The sequence below is a fragment of the Crocodylus siamensis genome, chromosome 2 (genome assembly GCF_052110815.1).
Source record: "Crocodylus siamensis isolate JL-2025a chromosome 2, ASM5211081v1, whole genome shotgun sequence".
NCBI lineage: Eukaryota > Metazoa > Chordata > Crocodylia > Crocodylidae > Crocodylus > Crocodylus siamensis.
Window position 1 is genome coordinate 47430076 of NC_143396.1, and position 12177 is coordinate 47442252.

Consider the following 12177-nt stretch of genomic DNA (forward strand, 5'->3'; position numbering starts at 1 on the left):
GTTATTCCTGGTCACTCCTGGCGGTGCTCGGGGGAACAGTGACTCCCCCAATGCCTGCTGATCCCCCCTGATTAGTTTATAACAGGCCACAAGATCCCCACTCAGCCTTCTCTTTTGGAGGCTGAACAGGTTCAGGTCCCGTAGCCTCTCCTCATAGGGCCTGCCCTGTTGTCCCCTGATCATACGAGTGGCCCTCCTCTGGACCCTCTCCATGCTGTCGACATCCCTCTTCAAGTGTGGCGCCCAGAACTGGACGCAGTACTCCAGCTGCGGCCTGACCAGTGCCGCATAGAGGGGGAGGATCACGTCTTTGGACCTGCTTGAGATGCATCTGTGGATGCATGACAAGGTACGGTTGGCCTTCCTAACTGCCTCCCCACACTGCCGGCCCATGTTCATCTTGGAGTCAATGATGACTCCAAGATCCTTTTCCACCTCCGTGCTGACAAGAGGGGAGTTCCCTAACCTGTAGGCATGGTGCCGGTTGTTCCTCCCCAGGTGCCTCACCTTGCACTTGTCTGTGTTGAATCCCATCCTATTCACATCCGCCCACCCTTGTAACCTGTCTAGGTCTGATTGTAGCCTGTTGCTTCCTTCTAGTGTGCCCACGTCCCCCCACATCTTAGTGTCATCAGCAAATTTGAACAGGGTGCTTTTTACCCCCTCATCCAAATCACTGATGAAGATGTTGAACAGTGCGGGCCCGAGGACCGAGCCCTGCGGAACCCCACTGCCCACGTCCTTCCATCCACTACCACCCTCTGGGTGCGGCCCTCCAGCCAGTTGGCAACCCAATTGACTGTGTGGGCGTCGACACCACAGTCCCCCAGTTTCTTAATGAGAACCGGGTGAGAGACAGTGTCGAATGCCTTCCGGAAGTCCAGGAAGACTATATCCACTGCTATCCCTGCATCTAATGATCTGGTAATCTGATCATAGAAGGCCACCAGGTTGGTCTAACAGGACCTGCCACTGATGAACCCGTGTTGGTTGCCCCTAAGCATGCAGTCCCCTGCTGGCTCCTCCTGGATGTGTGCCAGCATAATTTTCTCAAACAGCTTCCCTAGGATTGAGGTAAGACTAACTGGCCTATAGTTTCCTGGGTCCTCCTTCCTCCCCTTTTTGAAGATGGGAACCACATTGGCCCTCTTCCAGTCCTCTGGGACCACACCAGAGCACCACGAGTGCTCATAAATTCGTGCCAGGGGTCCTGCAATGACCTCGGCCAATTCCTTTGGGACTCTAGGGTGGAGATCGTTCAGGCCGGCTGACTTGAACCCGTCCAGCCCCTCCAGAAGCCCCCTAACTAGTTCCACGCTAACCTTTGGCCCAGGTGTGCCTCCCCTGGGGCCCAAGGCGGGCCCAGCAGGGAGGTGGCTGTTCTGGTCCCTACTTAGGAAGACAGAGGCAAAGAAATCGTTAAACATGTTAGCTTTGTCATCTGGTGTGATGACCAAATTTCCCAAAGCATCCTGCAAGGGCCCCACATTACCCGGGACCTTCTTTTTGCCCCCTATGTATTTAAAAAAGGACTTATTGTGCTTAATCTGAGAAGCTAGTCCTAATTCCATCTTTGCCTTGGCCTTCCTAACTGCCCCCCTACAACACCAAGTGACTGCAGAATAGTCATCCCTGGTGATGACCCCTTCTTTCCATTGGGTATACACCTCCTTTTTAGCAAGGAAACATTCCCGGATGCTTTTGGTGAGCCATGGAGGCTTGTGTGCTCTCCTGCTCCCTTTGATCCTCATTAGGATTACCTTCCTTTGGGTAAAAGACTGTTGCAAAGTACCCATTTAGCAAGTTGGCTTTTTCCTGGGCGTCGGTTGTCAGTTATTCCATCTGGTTTAGCAGGGTCCAATGTTGTCTTTGCTTTTCCTCCTGCTCCCCATATATCTAAAAAAGGACTTTTTATTGTCTCAGATTCAAATTACTCAGATTCAAATTAGGTCCATCTGCACATAATGGTGAGGAGGGAAATGTAAAAAATCTGTATTTTGTGTTTGTGTAACAAGAAAAGATAACAGGTCTGCAGACCTGCTCTGCTAGTGGATCTTGTTGGGTTTTCAGCTGAAGACTTTGTCCTCCAATTCTCTTCCAATTTACCTCTTGGAGCTTTTGGTGAGAACTATTTCTGTAGATGAACTCATACATTAAATGCAGCAGCTGCTGAGGTGAGCCAAAAATGGCAAATGTAGGCAGGACACTATGCATCACAAATTGATGCTTGCTAATGGAGGAGAAAGGATGGGGAGATTAATTGTTTATACAGTGCCCAGCACAGCTGAATCAGGCAGTTCTGCAAGCAAACCACAAAAACCTTTTCTCAAAAATTCCTCAACCTGTGATGGATCTTAAGATAGAAAGAAAAGAACCTCCTATTGTTTTAACTGGAGGTTGCTAGTACTGCCAAATTCCTTGAAACATACTCAACAATTTATGACTCTACAAGCACTATCACACTGAGGGTAATCATAGCTTTAGAACTTTAAAGTGCAGAATAACTCCATAATGAGGTAGAAAGAGCAGCAAACAGTTTTTTCCATTCTATTATTTAGAAAGTAAAGATGCAACTGTTTTTCCCATAATGCTTCCAACATGACATTTGAGGTTGTATGCTAATCTAATATATTCCCAACAAAGTATACTGGGATCAACATCAAATTAAAAGGACTATATATTTCAAAATGGCTAACTGACATATTCAGGGTTCTAGTATCTTAAGTCTTACCACACCTATCCTTAAGACAAACTTGGCCACAGCATAACATCAGTGCTGTGAAACATCTTGGTGTACAAATGGCACATTTTATGTGTAAGGGTGCCCTGATTAAATCAAAAGGGATCCCATCAAAAATAATTAAAAATGTATTTTTTCTGATATTTTCCCCATTTTCTAGAAATGCTCTGTTGTTTGTAAACAAAAGAGATTAGAAAAAAAGATTGTTTTTTGTGCATTTTATAGCATCTTGCAAATTCCCAGTTTGACTGTTTCCCCTATTAACTTATTCTGTGGTTTGTGTCAATCTTGTACTCAAAGATAAGAAAAAGAAAAGATTTAATAGGAAATATTATTCTACATCCATAAAACCTACCAGGAAACCCAGGCAGGCATCTACCCAAACTACTTAAATTAGTTATATTTTAGTTAACAATTCTAATCATATTCCTACACTCTACCATATATTCTCATATACTATATAACCATGGCATCTGAATGCTTTTTAGTTAGACAAGGAAGACTCTCATAGATTTGACTGGGCTTTGGACTGGACCCAGACATTTAAACTGTTAGGAGACCGGGGTGGGCAACTATTTTAGGCTGAAGGCCACTTACCAAGTTTTGGCAAGCTGTCAAGGGCCACAGGGGTAGCCCTGCCCCTTAACAGATGCCCTGCTCCCTGGTTGCCATCTTGTGACAAGAAGCCCTGCCCCCTAAGCCCTCCCCTTTGCCACCAGAAGTCCCCTTTCAGCAAAGGGTTTTGCCATCTCAGAACCAAAAAATACCAAATTTTGTTCTAAAAAGTGAGCATCTACAACAGGGGTCAGCAACCTCTGGCACACGTGCCGAGCATGACACATAAAGCCATTTTGTTTGGCACACCACCGCCAGCCCAGGCTTTAAGCAGCTGCTGCCAGCCATGTAGCCCAGGCTGCTCCCAGCAGGTGGCTGGGAGGCTGCAAGCCCAGCTGCAAGCAGACTGGGCTCCATGGGCTGGCTGCGGCCAGGAGGCTGCAAACAGCTGCTCCAGGCTCCAGCATGTTGGCACTCCAGCACCTTCCAAGGTAGACATTGTGGTTTTTTTCGACACTTCAACCAAAAAACGTTGCCTACCCCTGATCTACAACATTCATTAATTGATTTTAAAATATATTTTTGTCCTGGTCTATGTCTGTTTGTGTAGTGTATGTAGAGGTGATTGTATATAACAGCTTCAAATGAAGTCTCAGTCTTGTATATTGTGTAGGGGTGGGGGGCATGGAGGTGGGTATAGGTTTGTGGGGGGCTGGGGTATTTGGGTGTGTGGGATCTGGGGGAGGGTGTGGGTGTGCCTGTGGGGGGTGGTTGGGTGTGGGGGTGTGGGTGTGGAATGAAGAAGCATGTCAGTGTGTGTGTGGATATGTGGGGTCTGGGTGGGTATGGGGTTTGTGGGGGATTGTGGGGGGGAGGGGTGTGGGTCTGGGGGTCTGTGTGTATGGCAGTGTGAGGGGGGTGTAGGTGCATGTATTTGGTGGGGTATGGGACTCACCCTACAAGCACACTCTGCCCCTCCATACACACACACACACACACACACACGCACGTTGCCCCTCCCTACACACACATCTGTACTGGTACAGGCTCCATGCTCCCCAGTCCAGTAATGTAGCCAGGAACCACATGAAGCCAGAGCAGTGTGAGGGAGGAAGGCAGGGAAATGGCTAGGAGTGGGGTAGGAATGGGATGCTCTGTCCTGCTGGCTCCCCCTGGGTCCTACTGCCCCTGGCTTCTATCATCTTTGACAGGCAGCCAGGAGCAAATAAATATTAATTTACTAAATGTTTTAAGGGCCCCGCTGGCCAGACAGAATGAGCTGGTGGGCCAAATCCGGCCTGCAGGCCATATTTTGCTTGCCCCTGAAGTAGACAGTTCCCCTTAAAAAAATGTGACGGTGGTGGTGCTAGTGGTGATGTTCTCAAGGTGAAACAGAATTAGACTTAGAATTTTATTAACCCAAACTGTCTTCTGTGCTACTGTCTTCTCTGCTACTGTACCTGTGACCTGAGGCTGTCATATTATGCTGTGATCTTTATGATACCATGTCTGAAGGAAAAAATAAGTGTTTCTTATTTTATTTTTTTAATATTGGAGCGTTCATCTTTCTTACAACCCACATCCTCTTTTTATTTGTCATTGCTCACTGTACCTTATGTATCTTGGACTCCAACCTTGCAAGCTGCTCCACCCAAACATAAGATTAGGGCCTAAAATAAGTCCCTTGGGAGGCTGACTTGTTTTTTTTTGTAGCACCATAGATACAATATATAGGAAAGAAGCACCCTCTATAACCCAAATGAACTTGAAACACTCTGCAAAGTAAAGAGTAAAGTACTGATAGTGAAAGGAAACATGTAAATTAAGAAGAGTAAATTTTGATCTGTCTAACAGTAATTCACATACAACTTTGGACAGTGCAGCCTTTATTCAGAGAGCAAATGTTAAGTAAGACTTATCTTCTCCTGCTCTTGGCTCTTTAATTTCCAGAGACTGATTCAGTAAATAAAATATTTAGGGTAATATTGATTTTGGTGGTGTGGATTTAATCTGGCAACAGCAAGGAGAATAAATGAGTATATTTTTCCAAAAGCTACCTCTGTATCCAACTGGTCTTAGGACGTTTCTCTTTTTAGAGTTGTATCAGCAGGATTTCATTCATGAGCTGACAATTCTACATCTAGCTCTTAATTTCCACAAATGAGAGACATTTTTTTCTAATATATCTTAAGATATTTCATGATTTTTATTTTAAATGACTCAACATCCTATTTGATTCTAACAATTAAAAGTTAAAAATTTAAAAATGCTTCCCCTTTTTATTGTTGGATGACAGGAATCCAGCACAACCTCAGGTGGGGACACTGGGTGGGGTGGTTGCACCTGCTGCACTGCATACTATATCTATCTACATAGTTGGAAAAATTGTTCTTGGCAAGCTTTCACGCACAAACACCCTTCATCAGACATAGGGAGAGTCTGCTTGTGTTTTGTGTTCCGCTGGATGAAATAAAAGCCAATATGCAAAATGCAGGTCTATGAAAATACAAATGTGTGTGGCGGTGAGGACCAGAGGCAATGGGAGACAATAGGTGCAAGACAGGTAGGTGCGGGGGAAAGCGGGGAATGTTGACCTGGTGATAGGATGTAGTTGGTAAAATTTAGAGGTTACCTGGGGTTATTGCATGGCAGGCAGGTTATAAATTGCCATAAATCCAATATCTATATTTAGTCCATGATTGTTTGTGTCCAGTGGATTGATGAAGTGTATAGGCTCATCTATGAAAGCTGTTTTGTACATTCCCTTTGAGGATTAGAACTGAGAGACTGGAGAGAGAGTAGTTGTCTTGTGGGAAGTGTGCACCCACAGGTAATTGGGTATTTTTGTCTTTGATAGATTTTCAGTGTGGGTTCATTCTGGTGCGCAGTTGTTGTTTGGTTTCTCCTACATATTTTTTATCAGGGCATGTAGTGTATGTAGAAGGTTATTCTACTGCACTCATCACTAAGGGAATAAAGTGTGTCTGAGCCATCAGACAAGGCATAATGGAAGCCCGCAGAGCCATTTTGCATTGATTCCATGTCTTCCAGACAGTGGATGAGGACAGGACATTCCAAGAACAAGGGAAAGACAGAACTGTGAAAAGCCAGTCTCTGGGCACGTTGTCTCAGAGTTAAAGGAAGCTGCTCTTCTGAATTTTTCTCTAAATTACCCTGTGGAGCATGGGATATTTGTTGTAGCCATGTTGACCTAGAGACGTAGGCATATAAAACTCTAGGAGTAGAAATGGTATCTTTAGTCTAATAAAAGATATCAGCTCTACCCCAAAAGTTTGTCTGCCTGTGAAGCATAGGTCTCCACTAGAATTAATCATGAAATACACTGAATAGTATTGCCCCTCAAGTCTATCCTTTAAAATATATTTTTTTCTAAATAAAACGACCTTGCTGTACAGCTGGACCTATCGGGAGCCTCGCAGGCTTAATGACATGGCTCTGTGGGTCAGATCTACCCCACAAGCTGAGGGTTGAGCTTCCTTAATTTACTCAGTTCAAGAAAAATAGTAATTTTCAATCATGTTCATGTTACCCCTTAATAGCACTATGGACATGTATCTATTATCTGTCACTGCTCACAAGAGCCAAGTATTGCCTCAAAACTCTAGGGTGCTTGGCCTGTACTTTTCTCAGCAAGGTACTGACGAATAGTTTAATAAAAACAGCAATATTACATAAAAAGTAGATGATGTCCCATTCTTGACACCCAGATACCATAGTGATACATGCACTGAAAATCCCATAGATTAGGTAAGCTGTGGTGAGCAGTGTTTCCTTTGGACAAAGTTACACATATGGAAGCTGTGCCGACAGCTGCTGAACTTTTTATAATGGTCTGTAGTACGGTTGAGGGGATGGTCACACAAACAACTTACCATGATGTAAACAAGGTTTTACTGCACAGCAACTCTGCTATACCTATAAATGTTCAGGCTCTGCTTCGCAGTGAATGAAAAGTAAGTCCTAGGACCTCACCTCCTCAGTGAAGGGAGGTGGTAGCATGCACACACTGCAAGTACCTTGAATTAACTGCACTCAAAAATCTGGCTTTAGTCAACGTAACATAAGAAATAAACACAATATAATAAATGGGACTAATATTAAGCCTATTGAAAAAAAATATAAAGACTCCTATTGTGTTCAGTGAGCTTTGGATCAAATATTTCTCCTAGAGGTTTTAGAGAGTTATCAAGGCCTGTTTCAAGAGAACTTTAATTTTTTTCTTGACAATGAAAATTTACTCAGGTCTTCATGTTAGGAGACTTACTTTTACCATTCCCTATAAAAATAAGAGTGAGCTGGCTTCACCACATTGGTATTTTCCACCTTAGCAAGTGATAGACACAGAGTCAGATGTTGTGTGTAATAAAATCAGAGGGTGACTCCTCTCTGAATAAATTTAATAAACAAAAGGAAAATCAGGGACATTACCAATAGCAGTAACAGATGAACAGAAAGAAATGGTGCATAGGTAGAATTATATAGGTAGGATTACATATTTAGCAATAAATCCAGTCTCTACCCAATGAGCTCTCCCAAGAATGAGAAGGGACAATCATATCAACAGATAGTACCACTTTGAGATGATGCATTTGTGTCATTGGTTACTGACCTGTCTTTGACTATCAGCAAGAGCAACGTATTAGCAAACTGTGCAGTTCACCAAGAGGAAGTGGGCGTTGCAGACAGGAACCACCTCCACCTATTTTTCTTTCCTCTAACTTGCAGTAACTATTGGTACAACAGATAGCTGCTATCTTCACTGGGTGGCTACCACTATTTTGGGGCATCTGTTAGGCACACTCATCCACTCAATACAATATGACTTCTGCTGTAGGTGAGTTTTTTCTTAACTACAGTATAGATAAATAAATTAATAAATGAATGTAACGAGGCCCCAGCTACCTGGAAACAGCAGCGGGATAAGTGCTCCTAATAGGGAAAGGAGTGTACCAGTGAAAACTGGACTAGCTACAGCCCAGTAACAGAAACATTTTCAATGTATTCCTCACAGAATAAATTGCAACAGATTACAGCTCCTTAAGTACGGAAGCAAAGACCTAAATGTATTCAGGATGCCAGAGGGTATTTACAGACCATGAACTGCCAGCCTGGCTTGCCAGACATTGCACATGCAAAAGGGGACATGGAGTGAACAGAGGGGAATGGACAAGTTTAAAACATAAAAATAAATTGTCTTCAATCATCTTCCTACCCACTTCATTCTAGTAAGTTATGTGAGCATGAGGTGATTCTAAGTAGTCCTAAGTGGAAGTCTGATCCCAAACTGAAAAAGCAGGTCTAAGAGTGATCTTGGACTCAGAGAATTACACTAGAGAAGCAGCTTTGCTAAAGTTAAAGTTGACAACCTCTTTCTGCTTAAACTGCTCTAAAATCCAGATGCTTACTCTGATTTTCCTGGAATGCGGTGTGCCTCATGGGGCTGCTTGGTTTCTTCATAAAGGCAGGTGCTTAAATGGATTTCACTGCATGTGTATAGACTGAGTAGCCAAAGGCCTTCCAACCTTTCATTTGAGCTGGGTAGCCCAAGGGGATGTGTAGCAGTCATCAAACCTTCCATACACGTAGCCAGTGTCAATTCAAATCTGACCCTTGGTTGAAATCTGTTGAGGGGGAAAGTAAAAGAAGTATATTGCTGCAATCTGTCAGGGATCTGGGGGGAAATGTAATTCTAGAAGAGAGAGAATTCAGCAAAAGTTCAAACTATTTCATCAAATACTATAAATTCCATGAGAGGATGCTTGCTGGAAGGGGCAAGCAACTCACGAGGATGAAAAAATGGGGAAAAGGATTCGGGGCAGTGTCAAGAGGATGGAAAAAATGGACACGAGTGGGAGGGAAAGATAGAGGGGCTTAAACCATGGGGAAGGGTGAGGATCATGGTGAACAGGATAGACCAGAAATGGTAGGGCACTAGAAGGGTGGCAGGGCAAGTAGGCAGTATCTGTGCCAACCCTATGCACTCTCCTAGGTGTACCAGGATCTGGAAGTGGGGCTGTATCTGAGAAGCTGTGATCCCCTTTCCTTGGTCTCCCATGTGCACCAGGATCTCAAGGGTTCTCTCCCCTTCTGGGAGTGTCTGAGGCTCTCTACCTGTTTCACTGTAAGAGCTGAGATCTGGAGATTGCTGTCCATTTTAGCAGGAATCTCAGCTTATGCTAGGATCTGAGTGGATCCATGAATGTTTAAACCTCCCTCCTTATTTTCTTCCAGTTGTATGTCAACACCTGCAGAAGCCCAGTACCACTTTAGGGTGAGATGAGAATACCGAGAGCATAGTGATGAACCTGGCATGAGGAGCTGAATACAAGTATGCCTGATGCATCTCTCCAGCTTCCTTATTCAGATACAGTCTATTACATTTTCAGATATTAAAAACACATCCAAGCATATAGATCTTATCTGACTCATCTATTTGTTCCCATGTCCATGGAGATTCGAACTGGAACCCTAAATCCCAATAGTTCTCAACTCAGAAAATATTGAGAACCTAAGTGGATCTGAGCCCACTTTTTTAAATCCACATCTTTGGTCATTTCTGCTGATTGCTGTAATATGGACAGAGCAGACTGATGGTAGATTCCTTTGCTAGTTGAATGCAGTCAGCATTTTTTTTTAAATTTCAGAAGCCAGGTTCTTTTAAGGAATCATTAACAAATTGTTTCCCTTCTTGCTCTCTCTGGCACTCATTGCCTCAGGCCTTGTCAGAAACAAATGTCAATATAATGCTGAAATCCAGGACACAGTCTTCTATCCCAGGAAAACAGCACCAAGACTTGCATTGAATTCTACAGGGGCACAGAGGGCTTAACAGACTAAAAGATTAGTTTATTGATCAGTCCTGGTGCCCAAAAGAAAAATTGATTTTGGTTTTTGGCCACCTAGTGCTCATGAAACATATTTTCAAGTTCCCCCCCTTCCAATCCCTGGGCCAGAAGTGAGAGGTATTTTAGCTGGAGCACATACTGCATGCACTTAATCTATTCAGTCTAACAATAAATGGTAAATTAGATCCAAGTGACTTAAGATATGTTTGCCTCTTACATTTGATGCACTGCAATGAGGAAACTCCTGTTCAGGAATTGCAGGCAGAATCTTTGTTGCTTGTGTATTAGCTGAGGGTCTTCGTTGGTGGGTCTCCTCTGTTAAAAGTTAAAATAATTTTAAAAAACAGCAAAGAGATCTGCGATGTGTTAGACATTAAGGGTGCATCCAGATGAGTGCACACATGCAGTATGCAACACCTGTGGCAACACAAATTGCACATGCCACACATGCAGTTGTTTGCTGCACTGCTAGTTTGTAGCACAGCAGGTTATTTTTAACCTGGGTGTCAAAAATACCCACACCCCAAAAAAAACAGGGTGGCGCACATGGCAGCAGTGTGCGCTGCCCAAAACCAGAGTCTGCCTGACCAGAGCCACACTCCAGCTGCCAGCCAGGCTTCATGTGCCAGATTGCCACTGCTGCAGTCCTGGGAAGGCCCCAGGAGCTCAGGTGCTGGCTCCAACCTCCCCTACCCACCAGGGGCAACTTGCCATGTGCCAGAATGCACATGCATGGGTGTTCCCCTGAGACAAGTAACAGTACAACTATGTGTCACTGCTATTTATTCCTGGGGAAATGCACGTGAGTGCTCATCTGGATGTGCTCCAAAATAGAATTTTCCAAACTGGTTCTGTGACTTAAGTGGTAAAGAGAGCTAGTTAGTTGTGTTAGTCTGAAGTCAAGCAGAAAACAGGGTAGATTTGCACCTTATAGACTGACAAAATAAGAGATGTATAGCATAAGCTTTCATAAGCAGTGGGCCTACTTCATCAGGTGCTGTGAAGGGACGGCCATAGGACCAAATTTTCTAAGTTATTTTATGTCCTTAACAATGTAGATAAATGCTTCTAGGAATTTTGAAAAGCACCTAACCTAGGAACCTAATTTCCATTTGAAAATCCCAGTATTAAGAGCCAAAGTCTCATTGAAAGGTCAATTGGGTTAAGGTACATAAATTGCTTTGACACTTTTGAAAATTTTATCCATAGAAAAAACACAACTCCATGGTTATTAAGAGCATGCAAACTCAGAGTCACATATTAATTAGGGTGAGCATAGAGTCTATGGACTTTCCAGTGTATCATGCCTTATGAGTGGGCTCAGTTACCATCACATAGGGACATGCAACAAGCTATCCAAAGGCTACTGTAGATAAAAGAGTAACGTGGAGTGTTATGAGAGATCATACAATTACTGAAAGCAGGTACAGGCATACCTCAGAGATATTGCGGGTTCGGTTCCAGACCACCGCAATAAAGCGAATATCGCAATAAAGCGAGTCACACGAATTTTTTGGTTTCCCAGTGCATATAAAAGTTATGTTTACACTATACTGTAGTCTATTAAGTGTGCAATAGCATTATGTCTAAAAAAAAATGTACATACCTTAATTAAAAAATACTTTATTGCTAAATGCTAACCAACATCTGAGCCTTCAGCGAGTTGTAATCTTTTTGCTGGTGGAGGGTCTTGCCTCGATGTTGATGGCTGCTGACTGATCAGAGTGGTGGTTGCTGAAGGTTGGGGTGGCACAGGCCATTGTAGGGTTATTAACTGGCCTAATTTCAATATTGTTGTGTCTCAGGGAATAGGGAGGCCCGAGGAGATGGAGAGAGACGGGGGAATGTCCGGTCGGTGGAGCAGTCAGAACACACACAACATTTATCGATTAAGTTCTCCGTCTTATATGGGTGCAGTTCGTGGCGCCCCAAAACAATTACAATAGTAACATCAAAGATCACAGATCACCATAACAAATATAATAATAATGAAAAAGTTTGAAATATTGCAAGAAT

The 12177-nt window shown here is 43.5% G+C and overlaps 1 protein-coding gene across 1 annotated transcript in view; it reads right to left on the bottom strand.

The window, feature by feature from the left end:
* Positions 1-7785: 7785 nt before the first annotated feature.
* The window catches only part of TMEM156 (transmembrane protein 156), a 30673-nt gene continuing 26281 nt past the window's right edge, over positions 7786-12177 (bottom strand). The window contains exons 6-7 of the mRNA XM_090034695.1: positions 10379-10476; positions 7786-8937 (exon numbers count right to left, since the gene is read on the bottom strand). Of these exons, the coding sequence (XP_089890821.1) occupies positions 8914-8937; positions 10379-10476 (122 nt within the window). The 3' untranslated portion in view covers positions 7786-8913. The remainder of the gene's footprint in view (positions 8938-10378; positions 10477-12177) is intronic.